Here is a 23,860-nt window from a genome sequence, read left to right on the forward strand (position 1 = left end):
TGGCCTTAGCAATCTATACACACACACATACACACACACACACACACACATACTCTTATACACTTAGCATTCAGTGTCACACAGAGGGTCCAGGCGGCCTGTTTACTCAGGCCTAATTTAAACCGTCTGCTTCTGAACCTGTGCTTGTTTTTACAGTTTCTCTAAAGGCCTGGGCAGGACAAGCACTACCTGCCTTCTATTAAATGGACTTTTATAATATCTGTATCAGTGGGCTGTTCTTCTTGTACTTATTTTTTTTCCCCTCACCTTTTCCGAGCCACACGATTAAGACATGGATGTTTTTCACTGATGGGTCTGAAGCTCCTGTGTACAGCATTAAAGGGTGATTTTTTTAAGGGGTAAGGTTACCAAGGCTGTGTGTATTTTCTTAAAAAAATGATCCAACCAAAGTAAACTATGTTCAGCCAATCTCCATTGATTTGCTACGCTGATTTCCACCACAACTCTGTCAGCATGCTGGTCTCTAATAGAGGCCACACAGGGTCAGAGAGAGAAAGAGAGAGAGACACACAGACAGAGGGGTACCATTCACGTACTCACACTCTCAACACTGTCGCTGCCTGGAGTTACATTTGACAGGTCTCTTTCAAAGTGAATGAAAAACAATCAGGCTTCTCAAAACATCCTCTACAATGTTTGGAGTTGAAGGCAAAAAAAAGTCAGAGACAACCTCTTAACCACTCACAGGCATGATGTCACCTAAAAACACCATTTAGCCTTCAAGGAATAAATCAATGACATAATAAATCAAGCAGATGGATTTTCCTCATCTCCTTTTTCGTGACCTGTGTCTGTTTAGGGCCTCAAGCTGTTTCGTTCATTCAGCACTGGTGAAATTACATGATATCCCCTAGTGCTGAACAATGTATATCCACACAACAATACTGATTTTTAGTGGTACTGATAGTTAACTGATGTACAGAGAGGGAATTCAAGTGTCTAGATACTTTTGTTTTCATTTTTAAAAATGTGTGAATAAAAAAGTTTTCAGACACCACAAATTAACAACATTCGTACTTTGTTGCGAAGCTGTTGCTTGCAATTACGACTTGTACAGTACGAAGTTTAAATTCTGCTCTAATACCTCCTGGTACATTACTCTATTCATATTTCCATCAATGAAGTGTAATGCCCCGGTACCGTTTGCAGAGAAGCAGCCCAATATTATGATGCTCCCACCTTCATACTTCACTGTAGGTTTGGTGTTTTTGGGAGGCAAACCTTGTTACTCCAAACATGACGAACTGAACTATTGTTGAACAGTTCTATTTTTATTTCATCTGACCAGAGTACATTGTTCTAAAATCGTTCTAATTCGTCAAAGTGTTTGTGTGCAAATTTGATGTGCATTTCAGCTTCTTTTTAGCTGAAGATCTTTGTGTGGAAACGAAGATAACTGCAGCGCAGTTCATTGCTTATTGTTCCCTGAGCGTTTTGTTTCTGGAATTCTGAAAAGACTGGAATTCTGCAAGACAATCTTTTAGCAGAGTACCAGTTCTCAGGCAGCATGGGTTCATTACTTTATTACTGCAAACTCAAATATCATGTAATACTGTAAGATGTTAGGAAAATATTACAGAACTATATTTTATCAATACTGCCCAGCATTAAAATCACCCCTTTTCCACAAAGATAGAGAAGACTGAGGACAGGCTTTTATTTCATACATCTTTCCATGAGTCTAAACGATGAGTCATTTAATAAGGCCAGAGTCATTCTTTTAAAGCACTAGACCAGTGTCTGTGGTCTGCTCCCATCAGCAGAACACAAAGAAATGACGTGGCTGTCGTGATGAAAGCTTCCACAGAGGAGGATAACTAAGAGAGGGAGGCTGAGGGGAGAGCCACATTCACAGTGTTAGAGAAAGGACGTCCACCTACAGCAAGTTCAGTCTCATTCGCTAGGTGAGTGGTTCGGGCTGTCGTTTTGGAAGCGCTGGTGGTTCAAGGGTAGGTCAGCACGTCATCACAGTTATTGTCGAGCATTCTGAGGCCGTCGCGGACCACGCCTATGGTCCAGCGCAGTGGTCAGAAAGTTTTGATGGTAAATTCATTCTCGGGAAAATAACAGCTGTTCATCCGCTACACTCATCATTTCTAAAGGTACTGCAGGTCAAGCTGGAGAGCCGTAAGAAAAGAGGAAATAAGAGACATGCGTCACAGCTGTCTGAAAGCTTGTGTTTGTGTCTGAACCAAGTTTTATGACATAATGCACGTTTTCTAAAGTTTGCTTCAAAAGTACTACACTGAGTCAAACTTGACAATAAACTGTGGCTAAAAAAAATAAGTGTTATATTGTACCTTCAGGATTTTGTGAGTAATTACTATAATCGCTGATTGTGTTCTGTGCCAGGCAGTTGTTTGTTAGGTAACAATATCTTTCTCTGTTTTTTTCAAACCTCACTCTGCTGCCCATCTCCCCAGTTCCTTACTTTTTTCAAACACAGAGGAAAGGGCAAAAGGAAAATGTCACAAGCATGTGTGTGTGTGGTCCAGCCTAACTGTTCCCCTTCAGTCTGATAAACAACACGATGTATGAGATTTAAGGACTGAGCCGAAAACGCATTCATCATCTCTGTTCTTATGCTAATGGTTAATTCTATTATTAATCACAATAAGTTCAATAACAAAAATAGGCTTTTAAAGTGTGCTAATTAAAGGGCAAGTTTATTTTGACCACCTCTGGTGCTTATGTGCCCTTTTTCTAGACTACTAGAAGTGATTTCAGAGTAGTTTCGTCATGGCCCAGTGTTAAACAACTGTGATACAGAGCTATATATAGTTACAGAGCTATGGACATATTTAAGGACTATGCTTTTATTATGACTGGACTGTGAATATTTAACAAACACAACCATCTGAAACACTTAGAATAGAGAGAAGGTTTTAGGAACATGATAAATACAAAAGAGATGAAAACACTTAGTGATCTTGTTGATGATAGACGCTGGACTGCTGGGATCTAAACGCACCTCAACTTTGGGTGGGTTTCGCCAGTGGTCTTTCATCAAATCGTCTCCGGTCATGTTTCTAGGGAGAAGGACCAAACTACTGCCAGTGTCATTGCAGGCCAGCTCACATTTGGCTCCTGTGGAAGAGCAAACACAGGTCTAAGATAAGAGCTCCAGGGATTCAGTTTAACAGCAGGAGAAAAACTGTAAGTATATTAACAGAGATGCATCTAAATTTCAGCAACTGCAAAAGTGTAGTTCCACGTCAAGTGACCTATCCATGCTTGGCTCATAAATGCACACTTTTATAGTAACTCTTAGGATACACTGGGTGCAGTTTTTGTCATGTTATCTCTGCTGAAAAGCTGCAGCAAATCATCTTCTAACTTTGTAGGCTTTGTGTGACTTTTCACTTTTGTCTCTCTATGTCACCGTAACCGAGTAACGTCATTTTATCATGATTTTATTAATTTAGCTTGAGACAACAGCTCACACTTTCTGTGTGTAATGTTCAGAAAATGACTTATTTCAAAATAATGACTTATTACTAATTACTTAAATTCTCGGAATGTTATAACTCATTATTTCAACATACTATTTTAACATCAAAATCTCAAAAAGAAGTCATACTAGCACAATATTTCAAGTCATTATTTTAAGACAGTAAGTCAATTGCCACAGGGCACACTGAGGTGATTTATGAAAATGCCAAACATTTTTTCAACAGAAAAATCTGCTTACACCTTCACATCCTAATATTGGCATGATGCCAACTACAGAATTACTCATGCCTTCCCAGGTCTACAGCAATGTCAACATACAGAGCAAGTACAATGATAAAAATGCTGCCATCAATTTCCATCCGTTCTACAGTAGCTTGTGATGTAGGCTATGATGCAAACTTAGATAGCTAGAAACATTAAAGCAGCTGAAGCTCAGTTTGGAGCTTTACAGACCAATGCTGTGTAGTCCTTCAGTGCAGCTGGTGAGGATGGCAGGGCCCAGGTTCTGAGGGAGGGAGCACTGGCCTTTCAGTCCTGGACAGAGTTGGAAAGAGCCTGTCCAGTTCCCATCCTTTCTACAGCGGATCACACTGGAGGTGGAGGCAGCCTGGAGGAAAAAACAAGCATTCTTCCTCACCATACTGAGCAACAGAAGCATAGACAACAATCTTGAATTTATCTAGAGGTAATGATGTTTTGACATTGATACTTGCACATGATTTGGTTAATGTTTGGACAACCAACTGACCAATCCATGCTCTACCCACAAATGCTTTTTCTTCATAGCAGCAAACTGTTGCAAAGTTGGACAAAGCTTTACAAAACTCTGGCACAGAACTCTAATTGGTAATTTCAAAGGAAATTCATTATTCAAGTATGTATTTGTGTGGCAGGACACACTGTCAGGATCAACTGGATGTAGTTTTTTGTCATGTAATCAAGCTAACATTAGCATTGTGGCAAATTCTATTTTTTCAGAGCACCTAGTTATGATTAGTTACAACAATATAGTGCTGTGGGATAGTGGTGCATTTTAAAATGGAAAATCAACATTATGTAGAAACCTGAAAGAAACATTCCAGCAACAGAATTATTTGTATAATTTATATTTCTGAAAGGCCTGCACTAAAATTTCTTATTCAATTGAATAAGAATCAATCCACTTGCCAAGAATGAAGGTATTTATGGGTCCATGATCAATATATGGGCTAACTGTCAGAGTTGTGAATTCCGACACAGGTCATGCTCAGTTCCTCTTCATATGACATGAAATGAGAAATGAAATTTTCCTTTATCAACCGTGGACTAAGTAAACAGCAGGATGGATGACAGCGAGAAAAATCTGCAAAGCACAAACAAATGGAAAGCATGCTGTGGTGGCGGAATAGCCATGACAAATGTCAATGAGTCCATGATGGAGGGATGAGTGACATAGAGGAAAGGTGGAGAGACAGAGCGAGGTAAAGTGATAGACCTGCTTGCAGCGGCTGTGCACTCTCACCGTGTGGTTGGCCCCTGGGCAGCTTAGCCAGCACTCGCTGTTGAACTGGAAGCCATTGGTGCACTGGTAGCTGCCATGGAAGACTGGCAGTGGTGGCTCACACATCACTGGCACACAAACACCTGGATGCCAGCTTCCATCCTCCGTACACTGCCTCGTAAACGCCCGTCTGATGAGCAATGTCACACACAGACACACGCATGCATGCACGCACACACACACACACACACACACACACACCAATGTATACTACTGTTCAGAATCATTTGTCAATATTAACAGCTTTTGTTATTTTACACAGTACTGCGCAAAACTCAGAGATTACCCTTACTTATCTTCTAGTCAAAACGGTCATTTGTTTATTTTTTGTTTATTTTTAGGATTAGCCCATTAGCTGCTATTGTGATAGCCACTATTCTTCCTGGGGTTCAGTAGACATAAAGTACAAGTTATTAATTTTTCAGCATCAGCGAAAAAACAGTAAACATATTTAACAGAAAATCACACAACAGCTTCAACAAAAAATATCTCAAATTTCATTATGCATTGTGTCCAGCTGTCAGTTTTGGTTGACTACCTGGTCTTGTGTGGTGTTAGGAACACAACCTATTTTCCTTTGACCTTGCCTTTCTTTATTGCAATATCTTTTGCCTAATCTCTGTGGTATCTCCTGAAGAATGAATGTCATGTACTTTATGGGCAATTTGACTGCAAATTAAATGAATGAAGGCTAAAGTTTGCCACAATGCTTGTAAATATCTGTTCTTCAGTTTTTTTTTTTTAAATGAGGGGTATTAATAGGGAGTTTGTCCCAACTTTGCTGCCGTAACACCTTCTTCTTTTCTAAAAAGGCTTTACACTAAATGTTGAAACATTGCTTTGAGGATTTGACTGCATTCAGCCACAAAAGCATCAGTGAGGTCAAATACTCATGTTGGATGATTAGCTCTGGATCACAAATCCCATTGAATGCAATAGGTAGTGTAAATTTATTCTCAATTTTTTATTCGTTTTAGAATCACCCACAGCTCCGTTCACTACACTTAAAACTTCTTTTTTTAACAGTAATTACATTAATAAGAATCAACCATACAGTTTGAGTTAGAGTCAGAATTAGAATAACAGGGTACTCAGGTTTCAGAGGTGCCAGAAGTGACTCACCTCTTAGGTTTCTCGGCACTAGGGACGTGGTAGCCAGGCTTGCACTTGTACTTGCAGAAGGAGCCCACCTTGAGGCCAGTGGCATTGCAGCGTTTGGTCTGCAGAATGGCGTTGGGGACTGGCGGAGGTGCGGGACAGCGTAGTTCACAAAGAGCTTCAGGAAAGGACCACATCCCATCCTCCATACATGTAAGTACATTGTTAGTGCCTATTGGAGACCAGAGGAGTTAAAACTGAGAGAGCTAAGGAACATACAGTGAGCTTCAGACAAAAATAATGCTTCTGTATCACACACGTCTCTGTATTAGCGTTTGTATCAGTGACCAATAGCCACATGGAACATAATAACGATGATTTGTTATGTTCACAGTGCACATTTACAATATGTCTAATATGCAGAACTGACTCAATTGAATTGTAGCATCCAACTATTCACAAATGATTCTGTCATTCATGTAATGATTCAGCAAGCCTCCAGTGACATAACAGAAATAACACTTTCAGGCTTTTTCACACCCAAAAAAACATTGCATACGCCACAACAGATGTGTTAAGGCTACAGAGGAATTAAGTTGGGTTGTAGACCTTCATTATGAGCGTTCATCTCCTGTAAAGCAGGATGAAAATCTGTTTTTAGGATTGTGTTAAAGTTGTACAATTTTGTTGCAATTGATTACTATATGGTTTACACAAAATAGACATAAATAACAATGTAAAATGACATTCTGCACTTTCACTTTATAGTCATTATTTAACTTCAATTCAAATGTACTGAAGTGCAGCACCAAAACAATACAACTGTAATCACTGTCCAATAATGATGTACATTTTTCATTTTCATACTAGTCTCTAATTGCCTGACAGTTCAATTTATCACGCATCATGCAATATACTGGAAAAAAACAGCACAGAAAATATAAAATGTGCTATAAATTTTGCACAGCCTACATTTATTGTTTTTTTCCCCCAATATATTAAATTCAGGAAATAAACAGTAACTGTGCATTACAATATGCAGAAGTTCTCTTTAAAAATAAAACAACCCAAAAACAAACCACAAAAAAATAAATAAATAAAAAATCACTTGACCCGGGCACACAAACTCTTGCATACAACTGTACATTACAAAGTAGTTTCATAGTAGATACTGAAGAACAGCAAGTAGTTACTAGATAATAAGCCTTAAGATAAATTACCGAAAAAACTAGAGTTTAAGAGGTCAAATGTAAATTCAACTCCAAACTCAAGTATATTATTTTTCCAATTTAAAGGACGTCACATTTTGTAGTTAAAGCAAAGATGACATTTAGAGTCATCCTCTCAAACTCAGTGGCCTTTTGCCGTGGACCTGCCGTTCAGTACCCACCTATGAGCTGTGCTGGCTGCCGGCACTGGAAAGTGCACCTCTTGCCGTAGGTGGTGCCCTCAGAGAACTGGAAGACAGCTGGGTGCACGTGGTACTTGTCGGGCCGGCCGCAGTCCACAGGCTCGCAGGACACCTGCTTGTTCCACTTCCCATCTGCACAGGTCAGGGTTGCCGTGGAGTCCGACTGTGAGGGGGAATGACCAAAGATAAAAATAGCACCATTTCTTTTCATATCTCTCTATGAATGTGATAAGAAAACTCCAGGTTCTATGGGAGTTCTAAGATCCAATATTGAACAAAAAAAGTACAAGGATCAAATCCAAAATGGGAAAAAATGTCCTCTCCCTCAATAAAAAGTTATTCTGTGAAGGGGAGCGGAGGGGGGCCAGCGGTCATTGCGACGTCAGCTGCCGATAATAAATGCCGCGGGTACAGCATATAAAGCTGTCAGGAGCAAAGGCAAAAGGAGTCAGGGGTCATTTCAGCTGATTTAATAAGTCATTTCAGGAGTGTGGAACGCCTGTAAAGACATCAGCGGAGCCCCATCAGAGCTGCTGGAGAAGCCTAGGCCAGCCATGCTCTCCCTTACTCTCTTTATTTCTCTCTAAACGCCACCATTGTCTTCTTTTCCCCTTTAGAACCACAGAGGCTAGCACACAACATAAGCCATCCAACAAATGTCAGTTTGCTGGTCACCAATTGCAACGTTACAGCCAAACATAGCCAAACTGCGAAGAACAGTCTGCTTTGCCTGGAACTCACTTGGACTGTGAAGGGCTGAAGGATCCTAGTGTGTTGTTGTGTTTATTGGGCCATTACTTGACAATTTAACCCCTTAAATGGCCCAAAGTTTTATTACGCACTTCTATAACTTAAGAATAGCTCAGCCAGTTTGCACTGAAGTTCCTGTAGTTACTAAATAATAAGCCTTAGTATATAATATGTCTGAGATTTTAGGGGGTTAAAACCAAAAAATTTGAGGGCATGGATCTTTGCTAGGATTTTTTTTATTATCCTCTTAAACTCTAAGGGACTCACATATATATCTTCCAGTCAAAGTGGCCGTTAAGTACAAGTTATTCTGAGGAGATTATATGTAACCCACTTGCACAAGAAAGGTGAAAAGGAAAATATGTGAAAAAAACAACAGAAAGTTCTAAAACTGGATTTAAAAACTGTTAAAATGAGGAGAAAATAAAACTTCTAATGACTCTGAAAAACCCAGCAGACCACCAAATCTGCTCCTGTAAGATAAAACAGTACTTGAAGAGAGTGGAGAAAAACAAGCTTCACTCTTGCTTCAGATCTGAAGAAATCCACAGGTGCTTCTGTCCATCCTTTTATTGTGTGAAAACAACTCAACACTGTGGGTCTGAAAAGATGTGTAGCTATCAAAAAGCCCTTACTGAGAAAAGGAAACTGCAACTCAACCAAAGGAATTTCTGGTTTTCTCAGAACAATGGACTGACCACCCCAGAGTCCAGACCTCAACATCCACTTCTGTGACTGCACTTTGGAGGTGTAGAAAAACATCTCTGAAGATTTCTTTGAAAAACTAAAAAACAAGTTTCCCAAAAAGAATGAAGTCTGCAACGAAGGCAAGACACACTAGAAACTAAAACAATGTCATTGTTGAGGTTTCTGTGTAATTTTCTGTTAAATATATGTTTTCTGGCTGTTCTGAAGTGGTCAAGTAGCCTATGCACGATACATTTTTCTGCGCTGACAATCGGATCAAAGGAAAGCAGCTGTAATAGAGAAAAGCTTAATCCTTGATCTAACAATTTATTGCTAAAATCTCCAGGTTTGCTAGTGAATAATAGCTGTCTGTGTTTTAATAAAAACACATTTTGGACTCCAAGATAAAAAAAATGCGCTATGCAGTGTGCCTTCCATTCCACCTTCGGAAAAATTCAGTGAACTCCTAAACGCTTAATTCAAATAACAGTTCTACAATGCTCAGCAAAAATATAAAAAAGTCAACTAACAGAGAATTATTGTTCAGTAGCCACTCAGTTACTGTAAAAGAAACACATAAAGCAAACTGTCAATGAGTCTTTAAATAGTTGTTCAAGGAGATGCATAAAAACTGGCAATAAATTTAGTTCATGATAGCGAATTTGAGACTTTAAGCCAACAAAACTATTGTGAGCTTCCTGGGTTTTAAAATGTGGGTTTTATGGGGCTGTCCTATTGTTTTGTGTGGTATCAAGCATTAGGCAAAAAGTCTAGTTTAACATGAACCATCCTTGGAGGCTTGGCCGGCGGCCGTGTGTGTGCTCAGGGGCCAGCCTGTTTCAATGAAACACAGAATAAAACACGCTCTCCTCCACAGATCTCTTAATTTGTTTATGACAAGCGCCAAAAGGCCGGCCATAAAAAAAGATGTCAGAGATGTTTGTTGAACCAGTTTCTGTGAAGCCAAACAGTTTTTGCTGGCGAGATGGAGATTATTGTGGCAAATGTTCTTTTACTCACATCCACAAAACTAAACACCGGAGGGAACTGCTTTTTTTTGTTGTTTTCTGTGTTTTTGACCATGAGCTCTCTCTCTCTCAAACTCTCTTTTCTCTCTCTCCCTTTTTCTTTGCAATGGCAGATTTAAGGCAGCCTGGAATGCAGCACGGCTGTGGAATCCAACGCTTATCTAATGTTCTGTACCCTCTCAGGAAATATACCAGCACCTAAAACTGAACAAAACAGCAGGAAACAGTTGAAATGCAATCCAGACGGTTACAAAACTTGCCCTCTTTCTTTGCCTCTTCCTCCTCTCGGTCAAGGCCTCTTATTGAAAACAGCTCGCCGGCGGGTGAGCGCAAACGCTCCCTGTTTCAGTTGGATATTTGAAATAACAAACAAACCTGAAGCAGTATTATGCCTCATCATCATAACATTGGTCCAATAACATGGTAATAACAGAACAACAATTCAAAGATCCAATGTAATGATGACTTGGCAGAAAGATCCTATTCATTTCTCTCTCTCTCTTTGGTTTAGCTGTCTGCAGAATATTACCACGGCGCTACATGTTAGACAGAAAGCATCACAGCTAATAAAGCGGCTAAGTGGGGACAGGACAGCATCAGCTTTCTTCCTCCAAAACCCTTCAATCCCCATTCTGACTTCCTATTGGACGAACCAACATGGAATTTCTGGGCCGATGCTAATAACCGATGATTATCCCATAGAAGTTGCCGTTTTTGCTATTTATAACAAAAGTATGTAACTTGATTTTAATTATTTGGAACTTATAGATTATTAAGCCCAGAACTTCAGAAATTATGTCAAAAGTGTGGATTCTTAACTTCAATATCACATTTATGCACATAACTAGAAAGGGAGGTTTATTAGGATTTAAACTGATGAAGATATTTTAATGCACTTTCTTGTTCTGCGGATAGAATAAACATCATTTACTTTTGCCACCTTTTTGCTATTAAAACACACAGAAAATTTTAACATATGCACAATAATGAAATTTAATATCACAATATTTGTATTTGTATTAATAAAGCCCTAGAGAACTGCAGCTCTTTGTAAAGAGAATGCTTTACAAAATGCCCTGGCTTGTTTTGATTGGACTGTTTGGTTGTTTTCTTCTCTCAAAATTACACCAAAAGGAACATTACACAGTATGGTAAACAGAAATTGTTAACCAGACAGAAACCACATTTGCAGAAAGGAAGCATATTATTGGTTTAGTTTACATCTTATCCTTCCTAGTATATTTTTAAATGTAGAATTATCCTTTTGTCAAGAAAAAAGAGCAACGCTCATTCTACATCATAGAAAAGTGATGAATGTATAACGTTAAAATCATGATGTTTTGGCCCACATTCATTCAACTTCATCAGATCACCATGAAGGCCTTGAATGTGGGCTGGAACATCAGGATTTTAGACTGAACATTGCACCTTTTTCTTAACAAGTCTTTTTTTTATGTTTGGTTGCACCTCACCTATAGCTGGAAAAGTTACAGATTATTACTTTAAAATCCCTTTTTAGTGCTATTTAATTGTAACTGTAATAACATTTAAATAGTACAGCAAAACGAAATTAATAATTCTGTTGTGTTCATTCTGTTGTGTTAAACACCTTGTTGCTTATTCAAACATAAATACCTGATAACCTTTTTGATTTTACAATATTAAGTTCATGCTATAATCCATTCATGCCCTGAGTGCAGAAGGTGTAGGACAAGGTAAAACTCTTAATTTTACAAAGCTAATACAGGCAATTCTTGTAAACATTTACATCAGGTACTTAACAAAAGTCTTAAAAAAAGATAATTACATGTAAAGTCATTTATCTCGGAAGGATTTTCTAAAAACCCCAATAACATTACGATAAATACAAACAAATAATATATTTTTGTGTTAGCTTAACCATTTCCAAAGCTCTCCTTGAGGAAGCACAGTATTTATATTCACCCCCCGCTACCTGCTTTTGCTAATCAATCCTTCATTAAATTAAATCAGGTGTGCTGCTGATAGAATTTGACAAATCAATGCAAAGTGCAGCGAGAAGTCAAGAACCTTCTAACTGTATTCTTCTGTGTGCCAGAATTCTGAATTTGTGGCCAGAATAATAGAAACATGTTTATTGTTTAGATACTGTATTTACCACTTAGGTGTTGCTTTAAAAAAATGAAAATTTATTAACGCCACTGTGGTGACCGTAGTGGTCCTCTCTGCTGAGCTGGTCCACACTGAGGTCATCCTATAATGTATGTTATGTCAACAGGTGCTGCAGTGACAGCCTGTGTAATGCTAGCTTTTTTGACACACTCTTTTATTTAAGACCTTGTTTCATAGAGCGCTATTAGCAAACTTCAGCTAATGGTATCTATGACACCAGGTGGAGCAACTCGGCAGCGGGAACCACTTTGGTCACTGCATCGCCACCTTTGCTACTGCTGTGCTTACTTTTAAACAGACAAAATTTGATTTGTCTAATACTATCTCAGACAAACCAGATTTGTTAAAAGAGGAAAAAGACAACAAAAAATTCTTCAAGGCTAGAGGCCACTCAGGTCACAGGCTCTATATTTTTAGTAGCCAAAATGTGAAATGTTGTGGCCAGGGACACCAGGCAATAAGTAATGTCAACCCTAACTTTTTTAAAAACAAGAAGTTCTTCCTGTATTTAGATTTATTTGTATTTAATCTAATATTAAATTGTATAAGTACAAGTAAAACACATTTCTAAATAGTTTTAAACAATTTTTTGGCGGCCTAAGACACCTACAACAGTAGGTGAACATAATATTAGGAGTCCTTGTAATAGCTGAGGTGTTCCTGTCTGGACAAGGAACTGAACATTCAGTATCTAAGTTTTCCCATTTCCCAATGACTGCCGATATATCAACCCTCCTTTCTATCCTGTTTAGAAGCCAAGTAGCAGTTTAGTCGGATGCTTTACAAGCCTGCGCTGGCCGTACCACAACAGCTATTAAACAAATGAGCTGAGCTGTAAGAGGTGTAGGGAGCTGCGCTGGAGGAGAGCGGGAGCGAAAAGCAAACAAAAACAGTCGTGGTCGAACAGGAGACTTTTACACACACAATAAGGGGGCTGTTTAAATAGCAGACAGCCTTTTTGCAATTCACATACACAAATGCATACATGCACAATACACACAATGACACACACACACAAACAGAACAGTCTAGAATTAGAACTAGCTGCTCAACAGGCTGTCACTGACTGCCTCCACCTCCTTTCTTCACACAGAGGAATGGCTCGCGAGTAGCTCGTCAGAAAAATGGAACTGGCATCCCATCTGGGTGGGGGTGGGCTGGGGAGGGGTGTTTGTGTGGAGTGGGGGTGTCTGCGTGCAAGGAGTTTCCTTCTTTTAAAAATTTACAGCTTCTGATTCCTCCTCCTCTGAGAATTTAACTACCACTGACTACTGTGCCTAATTCAACACAGATGCCCCTACTGCCTTCTTTCCTTCTTTTGCACCCCACCCCAAGCCTTTTTCTGTCTCTGCACATGTGCACACACACATACACTGAAATGTACATGCACACAAACACATACATACACACAAGCACATGTACTGACACATGCATTTACACACAAACACATGCATGGGCACATGCACACACAAGCATGCACACGCATATACACGCATACACATGCATGCACGGACACATATACAGGCATGCACACGCATGGCTTACATATATGCATGCATGCATGGGCACAGGCATATATCCACATGCACACATCCACATGCATGTACTGTACTGTGTAAAAATCAGAGACCACCCTTCATTGACTTCATTTCCATTCAAAACAAGTTCAAGTTCATCAAATCACTTTTAAATCACTTTTTTTTGGTGAATCTAAAGTGAAAAAAACCTGAAGCTTCCAAATTTTTTTTTTAAAGATATACAGAAAATGGGATGGGAAAAATAGAAATGCTAAGGGACTAAAAATATGTGAGCCATTAAGAAACCGTTGTGGAGAAAAAAAACATTTGCAAAGCAATCAAAGAAGCTGTTGGTGTTCTCAGAACAACGGACTGACCACCCCAGTGTCCAGACCTCAACATCAATGAATGTGTTCAAGATAACCAAATTTTAAAACTCAACTTTGGAGATATATACCTGCAGATTTCTTTGAAAAAATGAAAACAAGCCTCCCCAAAAAATTTATGGTGTATTTAAATCTTGTTGTTTAGGCTTCTAGGTAATTCTCTGTAAAATGTTTTCTGTTTTTTTCCCTGATGCTTAAAAAAAACAATTAATAACTTACGTAAGTTACGTACTTAATAGCCGTTTTGACTAGAAATAAACGAAGAGTGGTCTCTGATTTTTGAACAGTACTGTGCATGCATAGAGAGTATACACAGTCCACGTATGCACACGAATGCATGCACATGCTCTAATGCACATGCAAAAGGACATACCCACACGCAAATGCACACACACACACACACATAAACACACACACAAACATGCGCACACATACAAAACAAAGAAGAAAAAGAAAAGTAAACCTCCAACTCTCTGTTTGCCTTTCTGGCCCACTGCAATGTTGTTGTTTGTCTAATGGTGATTTCAGGACATGCTCTGCTTTCAATAACACCCTGGCAAAAACAAGCAGTGCACAGCCAGGACGTGGAGGCCACAGAAGACACTGCACTCGTTGTGATGTGCCACCCCACCGCCAGCGGTACAAGCAGGACAAAATCACTCAGTCCCAGCCCTTCCCTCCTCATGCAGACAGCGCTATGTCTCGCTAACTGTGTTTTCACGCTGCCGTTTCTAAGTACAACTCTTTTTTTTCTGGAATTTTGGAAGGTCCTGAGTTCCATTATAGTAAGAGGTTAATGGTGAAATGGCTAATTTCTCACTGACTGCGCCTTTTAGAAGCAGACGTTAGTGCTCTCTGGAGACGGCGGATAAGCAGTAATTGCTGTGCTGGGATCAGCACTTTCCCTTTCAATGCAAACCCACGGGCACCCTCGTATTGACGTCATCCATCAGACCATCGCACTCCCTCTCTCTTTCTCTCTGTCTCCTTTAGCAGCTCTCTGCATGCAGTTGCTGGCAGGGTTAGGGAGTTCCTTCAGGTGAGTTCAAACACAGGGCATCTGATCGAAAAATGCAGAGCTAAACCATATCAAGCAAACAGGCGGGCTTTCACCCACTGACCATGCTTACGCATAAGACATTAGAGGTCATGAAAGTGTAACATTGTGCAGCTGATCCTCCACACAGTCAACCCTGTTGTCGCTTTGTCATAACTGGGAGTGCTGCAGCAAAGTAGGAAATTCAGTAGGAAAGACTTTGTGTACATTCTTAAAAATAACGGTTTCTAAGTAGTTATTGGCTTGGACATGGTTCCTTTAACCCCTTAAAATCCCAACCTTATTATATCATAAAGCTTACTATTCCCTATTATTGTAGTGTTCAGGAACAATGCAAACTGGCCAAGTCATTTTTTAAAGGCCCATGACCCTTTGAGTTCCCCTGAAGTTCACTGACAAAGTTTTGTGGGTTTACGTACCAAAAACATGAATAATTTTTTTCTACATGACCATTTTCCAACTGCTTTTTATGCCTTAGAAAGAAACAGGCTGTTTTAGTTACTATGCCTTTAAAATCATATATGAAAATGACTGATTGCCCTATATTGTGCCTCATTCAAAAAGCCGTCCAGGCAGAAACACTCCTTATAACATTAGAGAAACAGTGAATTCAAAACAGTCTAATTCTGTAGCTTAGTCTTTTCACACATTAAAAAAGTGTAGACTAAAAGTAAATGGTATATTTTGGAGATTTACAATGTTAAATACAACACCAAACTCTTTTATTTAAAAAAAAAAAGGTGAGGGAAATTTGGTTTTCCATTATATGGGCCCTTAAATTGTTAGAAGTGAACAGAAATTTCTACTCTCTAAAGGATCCTGGCCATTTATAGAACCTTTGCATTATGCAAAGGTGTTCAAGCAGGTTCTTCATATACTTTATTTACAAAAACAGTTCTTTAAAGAACTGAATGCTGCCAAGTTCTTTAGGTAACCAAAAGTGATTCTTTTATGGCATCACTCCAAAATCTCTAATTGGCACTTAATTTTAAGGGTGTAGTTACTGTGGCAGAAGCTGCAGGCTTTATAAAAAACTCTCTCACCTTACATAACCAGACCAGACATCTACCCCCGTAAGGGCCCTTGCAGCCCCCCAGTGCTGGCCCCCAAAGCCCCACTGTTATATAAACCAAGGCCTCCCAAAAACTGGAGAAAATCTGTCTGCTGCTTTTCTCTCCTCTCTCCAAATGCGTAATAGCTGCTGTACAGAAGCCAAACCTCTGAGCGGACAGCGGTCTCTGGCAGCAACCAGCCCAAACACCTACATACAGTGCAGCTCTCGCTCTTGCAAAACATACTGAACATGTTTTTACACTACTCCTTCTCTATACTATTTACAGGCTTTTGCTGTATTGCTTGTGTTGTTTTTTTTAGCCAGAACCAAGACAGCAGGTGCAGAAACCCGCAGAAGAAGGCTCTCCTTGATTATACACAGCCAGAAACAGACTCAGGCAGCTTTTGTGAATGAGCAAGCCTGGATGGCGTGCTAAGGGCTCATAGTCCTAGTGTTTTGCTAGCACGCTCACTAACAGAAGTGGCTTTATCAAAAGTGGCTGCTGCTGTTGGTCTTTTGTGTGGAGGTGTGGGGTAAACAGTGCTCGCTGCAGTGCCATTGATCCACGGCCCTCAGAGAGCTGCAGAGCCAGACGCTCCTGATCTAAAACACATAGACAAATCGCATCTTCCCTCCAGCCTTCTCTTAACCTGCCTAGGTCCCTTCACGGCATATATATATCTCTTCTTACAGTTTGTTTAATTATTTTTTACTCTTAGCATATTAAAACATGCTAAGAGATTCTGTTGGAAGTGCATATTCTAAAATTATATGCAAATCAAATCTTTTTCTCTCATTTATTACACTGGAAAATATTTAATGTCTGAACTTAGAAAAAGTAAGTAAGCTGGTTGCCATACAAGTTTGACTTAATTTCAAATTTTAAGTTAACAAAACAATACAATGCAACCTGTTATTTCAAACTCAATGAAATGAAATTTTTAAGGTAACCAGTTTACTCATCCTCATACTCAATTTAAATCAATTTTTTCAATGTACAATTTGATGAAAGTTGCCATGCATACAGCCTTGTTTTGCACAAATAAAGGTTCACCAGATTTTCTGAATTTTCTGCCACCAAAAAACGCTTAAAATTCAGACTCAACCTTGTCAAAACGGAATGTAAATCAAATGTACATTGTTATTTAGTTACAATAACTAAATATTTACATTTAAATAATTGTTTAGCAACAACAACTATTATTATTATTTTTATTATTATTATTATTATTATTACTATTTTCTAACACAAATGTAAAAAGACAAAATAAAAAAGGTAAACATTTTGGTCTACATAGAACATGCACAAACAGCATACATGTCGGAACATTCTAATGTGTGTCTTCCACAAGCTGTATGGAGCTAGCAAATAAACATTTTCTGCAACTTTAGGTAAGGAGAAATACAGCTTGGACTGCAAATTCACTTATATAGCTTGGACTGCAAATTCACTTACATGCTTTACCATAAGCAGATAAGACATTCACAATAATAGCACAACGATTCTGTCATTTTGGGAGCACTATCGCCCCAGCATCAACTCTTTTAGTACTAAAACAATCAACTGATAGGTCTGTCTACATGCTGTGTTACTATCTTGGCTCTTGCAAATGTGCATGGCCAGACCAAGGAGGCAGCATATTAAACAGACAGGACTTTGGAAAAACATAGAGAGTACATTAACCCTATCAAACTGAATGTCTCACCAGTGATTCATTCTGAGACTTTGGCAATGTCCCCTTTGACTAATCATTTGCCTTCAGAGGAGTTACAGTGTGTGCACGTCCATGGTGTCCATAATAAAATGCATTTACATGTAGAAAAAAAGCTTTTCATGTGAGAGGTTTGATAGGGTTAAAGGAGAAGAGTAGCTTAAACAGGAAAAAATTACTTCATCAGACTCAAAGGGATAATAATAATAATAATAATAATAATAATAATGATGATAATAATAATAATACATTTAATTTATATAGCACATTCCTCAAATCTGAGGAATGCTTTACAACAGCAATGTCAAACCACTACAGTACATTATTAAGGCTATAATGTCTATTTGCAGCCTATAGCAATAACGCATTAGGGAAAGAGGAGAGAGAGCAGATGCAATGAGAAGTCTCTTGTGGCTTTGGCTTATCCTGTACGAACCCCCCCACCCAAACACTGCTCCCTGAAAGGAAAGTCTTGCTTTTATTTGAGCCACATGGCTCGTTCCCATGGTTTCAGGCTCCTCAAACAAAGTGGTTTAGGAAGAAAGACATAAAACTCGAGAGAAATCAGCAGCAGCTCCGAGCTCACCAGCCCGAGCTCCAGCCGTGGGGAGTGCTGCATCCTTTTCTGACAGTTTGCTTCACCCAACCTACGAGAGCCATAAAACTTTACTGCTGCTTGCTCCATAAGCGCTCAGAGCACATGCGAGGACACGGTTACTGGAGCGTACGTGTAACATGTTGTGTGTGTGTGTGTGTTTGTGTGTGTGTGCTGCTGTATGAAATCTAGCTGAAATATATTTTGGAAACATTTGGGGCAAAGCAACATACACACATTCCACCTGGTGATAAAACACTATGGGGCACAAGAGAGAGCAGCACCTGTGTTTTGATGATGTCATCGTCTCTGTGGATTTTGAGGGTGTATCCGCGGTTGCAGGTGATGGTGCAGCGGACGCCGTTGAAGTAGCCTGGACTACTGCATCTCATCTCTGCGTTATGCACTAGAGGCTTCTGGCAGTCAATGGCATCACACGAGTAATGCACACAACTGAGAGGAAAAGCATTAACATCAGCATTAGCAGAGGTGAATCTGACCTCATCTAACAACCACAACATGATTATGTATACTACTGTTCAAAAGTTTGTAATGTTATTAACTGCTGTTATTTTATTCAATAATAACTTAAACCAGATATAAAAACTTGGTACTATCAAAAAACATATAGACAGAAATGTCTAAGTCTGAATACTTAATTGTTTTCTTTGTTTGTTTGGGTTCTTTACCACAGCTTGAACTAATTAGAATCTCATATAAGAATAATCATATACATTGTATTTACTTTTTAACAAGCATTTGTGACAATATGACAAAATCTGATTTGATGCAATTAGTTCTGTGTCTGACTAAACAGGTTCTGTATCTTGCACGGGGGGGTGAAAAGTAGTTAATCATGGAAATTTGTGAATGTGTTAAAATTCAACTGTTCTGGAGGTTTGTTTAAAAAAAAAAAGTCAAGTTGCCACTTGGCTCACAGGATCTACTTTTTTATAGGTTTAAAAAAGGAAATGCTGTGGCCAGGGGCACTAAACAACAGGTAAGGATGACCCAGGCCTCAAACAGCGTAGACTGAAATGCTATAGGCTGGACAATAGAAAGTATTTTTTAAGGTGTTTAACATATACAATGTTTTTGGGAACATCAAGAAGCTATTAAATGATCATATAATATACTGTAATTGTCTATTTATAGTAATTTATTTCATACATTATCTGCCTCAAGATTTGATCTTCAGTGCAGTGGAAAAAGTATTTGCCCCCTTCCCAATTTCTTCTATTTTTGCACACATCACACTTGCATGTTTCAGATCATCAGAATACTGTTAGTATTAGAAAAAGACAAACAAAGTAAACACAAAATCCATTTTTTATGATTTATGGTTTCATTTATTAAAGGAAAGATTCTGTTCAGCCATACCTGGCCCTATGTGAAGAAGTAACTGTTCCTTTAGCTACTAAATCAATCAGTTAATCAAATTCAAATAGCTATTTCATTCAGACCTGTTGAATGTGAACATCACTTAAACAGAACCTGTTTATCTGGCAATGTAAAGCAGGCTAGAAGGACTCAAAAAGCAGCACATGATGCCACGTTCTAAACAAAAGCAAAACAAAGTCATTAAAATCTACCAGTCTGGAAAGGGGTACAAAGCCATTGCTAAGGCTCTGGGACTCCAGCGAACCACAGTGAGAGCCATTATCCACAAATAGAGAAAACTTGAAACAGTGATGAACCTTCCCAGGAGTGGCTGGCATACCAAAATTTCACCAAGAGCGCATTGACAACTCATCCAGGAGGACACAAAAGAACCCACATAAACATCTAAAGAACTGCAAGTCACTTGCCTCAATTAAGGTCCATGTACACGATTCCAAAATAAGAAAGACACTGGGCAAAAATGGCACCCAATTACCCCCAAGACTTTTGGGATAATATTCTGTGGACTGATGAGCCAAAGGTGGAACTTTTTGGAAGACATGAGTCCCATTACATCTGGAATAAAGCTAACACTGAATTCTACCATAAGAACATCATACCAGCAGTCAAACACAGTGGTGGCAGTGTGATGGTCTGGGGCTGCTTTGCTTCTGCAGGACCTGGACAACTTGTCATAACTGATGGAGCCATTAACTCTGTTCTCTATCAGAAAATACTGAAGAGGAATGTCCGCCAGTCAGTATGTGACCTAAAGCTCCAGCACAGTTGGGTTATGCAGCAGGACAATGATCCGAAGCACACAAGCAAGTCCACCTCTGAATGGCTCAAAAGAAACAACATTAAGGTTGTGGAGTGACTGAGTCAAAGTCCTAACTTGAATGCTATTGAGATACTGTGGGAAGACCTCCAATGTAGCCAAGTTAAAACAGTTCTGCAAAGAAAAGGGGGCCAACATTACTCCACAGCAATGTAAAAAACTCATTGCAAATTTTCGCAAACATTTGATTGCAGCTGTTACCGTCAAGAGTGGTACAACTACTTATTAAGTTTACGGGGGCAATTACATTTTCACATGAGTGACAGATCAAATTTTTATCTTGAATAAACAGAATAATGATTTAAAAGCTGCATTTTGTGTTTACTCGTGTTGTCTTTATATTTTAATAAAATTAGTTGGATGATCTGAAACATTAAAATGTGACATATTAGCAAAAAATTGGGTCGGGGCAAAAAAACTGGGTGAGGGGCAAATACTTTTCCACAGCCCTGCATGTTTTTCGAGTACAAGACATTCTGGATGTAAACTTCATTTGAACATTTTTGAATTTTCAATGTTCTACAGCTTTCTCAGTTATTATGGAGCTATCTACAGCTGTCTTCTACAAATTATCTGAAACCTATAAAGTTATAGAGTAGCAGCACCATAATAGAACCAACATGTATGTTCAGCAACACTGGTTGAAATCAGTGATTTTAAACTGTTTTAGATTAAATTAGTACACTCTTTTTTGAGACTCTGCACTGTTCCACTGTAACACTAGACGTTTAAATGTTTTCTATATCACTCTTTAAACACATCACAGAGTTTAGAGTAAAGCTTGACTGCAACATCAGATAAACATGAGCGTTAAAGGAGTAAACACATATTTTCAAAAATAATCACAAGCCATTTAGATTTTAAACCCTGGTGTTCATTTGATGCAGTGAAGCTTTCCCTAATACGCTGTCAATGAGGAGAAAGGCTCAACTGAATACTGAATTACTTTTAAAAGTATTAGAGAAAAGTGTTTAAATTGTAAACATTTGGATTTACAGTGTATGTGCAGGTGAATTTATTTTTTTTAGAGATTTCTTATCCCTACCTTTTTCACACAGCACCAATGTAAACACCTTTGGTCCAAGCTAACTGTGTTTTCCAGTTGAGGTAAAAATCTCACCTTTGGCCCATGGGGTTGTAGATTTCATTGCTCTGGCAGCCACTGATCGTGATTGGGTCAAAGTACTGGAAGGAGCGCAGACCCACACCTGAGATAGCCACCAAAGCCGAGCGGAAGCTAACCACAATGGCCTTGGTTCTGTAAAAGGCCATGCTCAGGTCGTGACTCACGGGGATCACCAGAGGATTATTCCGGCAACTCAACCGCCATTCGCCTGAAAAGCATCCCATCAGTGCACTGTCAATCTTTCCACAGAGTAGTGACTACTACATGGTAAGAAATTAATGGCACACCAAAGTGGAAATAGGTGGAGTAACCAAACAATAGCGCTTAAGCTGCTGTTTCATAATAGAAATGGATGTTTGTTGACTGTCATTTCATGCATGTTTTCTCTAAAACCTCAAAAAATGTATTACACAATAGAAATAGTGGAGGAGAGCTACTTATTACCTGGGTTGCTACCATTTAATGTTCCTAAGCTTAACTCACATTGTATAGCCATTCAGCAAATATACACATGTAAATGTCTGTAGGAAACATATGGAATGAAACTAGACAAACCAAGGTTGTGGATCTGCTCCTTGGTGTCCACCAGATGAACAGTCACATTGGCCTGGGTCTGGTCACTGTAGGCAGTTCCATCAGCAGCAAGGTGAATAATAACTGCAGCAGCCACCATGGGGTGGGAATAGTATGCCTGAGGGAGATAAATTAGACTACTTAGCTGTTAAAATAAACAAAGGAAAACTTTAGAACCTAAACCAAAAAAGTTCAGAAATAATTTCAATGTGTGATTTTTAAAGAACCATTTTTTAAATGAGGAGCACAAAGAACCTCCATTTTTTATTTTTTAAATGGCAATGCCAAATGATTTACTTTGTGTGATTTGTAATCAGAGTTATGAACTGTGCTGAAATCTACTTTGTACTAAAATTATTTTTAAAAAACGTAAGCATTTACAAATATATATCAACCAAACAAAATGAAAATGTATTATGTACATTTTACAGGCATTTTGCTACAGAATGAGTGCAGTAGGTGAGAATTCAGTTCCTAAAAATACATTTTATTTTAAATAAAGGTACTTGTAAACCTTTATGTAAATAAAATGTCAATATTAGTATACCAAATGGCAAATTAATATCATAGTATTGAATGAAAATGTTCTTTTTGAGCTCAATATTGCATATATGCGTGGAAAACATGCAAACATACAAACACACTGCTATTTTACATATTACATTTTCATTTTCATTTTGATAATGATATGCTTCCATAGTTAAGAGCATCTACCAAATGCAAATGCAGTGTCTGTGACTTAACTTGATGTCTCTTCTTACCTTTAGCCAGTAATGGTGGACCCTGCTGTGCAGCTGTGCCTCTTCACATGGAAACCAGGCATACTGAGATACTCCGTCAGACAGGTCAAACACCTTCGACTGGCAGCTCTGTGAGGACACAGACACACATACAGCATCAGAACATCCTGCATAAGGCTGGAATAACAAGAACATTATGGTATCCATCAAAAACATCCCTCTTCGCACTGATTTTAATGATAACAATGTTGATGGGTAACATATTTTGTCCATCTTGAAAAAGTTCACCAGAAATTAACTATTGACACAAAGTACTCTGACGTAAACATGCATCAGCCCTCCTATTGGTCCTACTGTCTTAGCTGGGGCTTCAGTCTACGTTGAGCAAGACTGAGGATAAACTGCTTCTGTCAGCTCTCATCCAGAACTATACAGTCCGCTCTAAAGATCTATAGGAACAGCTCACAACGAGCCATGTCTTTTAAGCTTCCTTCCGAGAAGAATAGTAACCGTTAGCAGTTTCTGCTTATGAGCAATCATTTTTGAATGATTTTCCTGCTCACAATGGATCTCTGCCAACAAATACACTTACAACGAAACAGCAATGTATTTTTTCATGTTCTTGTGTAAGTGATTGAATGCATAATGAGCAATGTGTAATTTTTATCTAATCTTGCATAATCTACAAAACATTATGTAATCTCATTGAAAGTATCAAAATGTATCATTGTATCATGATTAGC

At 38.8% G+C, this 23,860-nt stretch overlaps 1 protein-coding gene across 1 annotated transcript in view; it reads right to left on the reverse strand.

Annotated features, from left to right (window-relative positions):
- The window catches only part of pappab (pregnancy-associated plasma protein A, pappalysin 1b), a 103,647-nt gene that overhangs the window by 11,429 nt on the left and 68,358 nt on the right, over window positions 1-23,860 (reverse strand). Inside the window, exons 11-19 of the mRNA XM_036599056.1 lie at window positions 23,139-23,246; window positions 22,360-22,495; window positions 21,799-22,012; window positions 18,745-18,913; window positions 7,503-7,686; window positions 6,137-6,344; window positions 4,976-5,144; window positions 3,928-4,081; window positions 2,993-3,108 (exon numbers count right to left, since the gene is read on the reverse strand). Coding sequence (XP_036454949.1) covers window positions 2,993-3,108; window positions 3,928-4,081; window positions 4,976-5,144; window positions 6,137-6,344; window positions 7,503-7,686; window positions 18,745-18,913; window positions 21,799-22,012; window positions 22,360-22,495; window positions 23,139-23,246 — 1,458 coding nt within the window. The remainder of the gene's footprint in view (window positions 1-2,992; window positions 3,109-3,927; window positions 4,082-4,975; window positions 5,145-6,136; window positions 6,345-7,502; window positions 7,687-18,744; window positions 18,914-21,798; window positions 22,013-22,359; window positions 22,496-23,138; window positions 23,247-23,860) is intronic.

The sequence above is a fragment of the Colossoma macropomum genome, unplaced genomic scaffold (genome assembly GCF_904425465.1).
Source record: "Colossoma macropomum unplaced genomic scaffold, Colossoma_macropomum, whole genome shotgun sequence".
In the NCBI taxonomy this organism is placed as follows: Eukaryota; Metazoa; Chordata; class Actinopteri; order Characiformes; family Serrasalmidae; genus Colossoma; species Colossoma macropomum.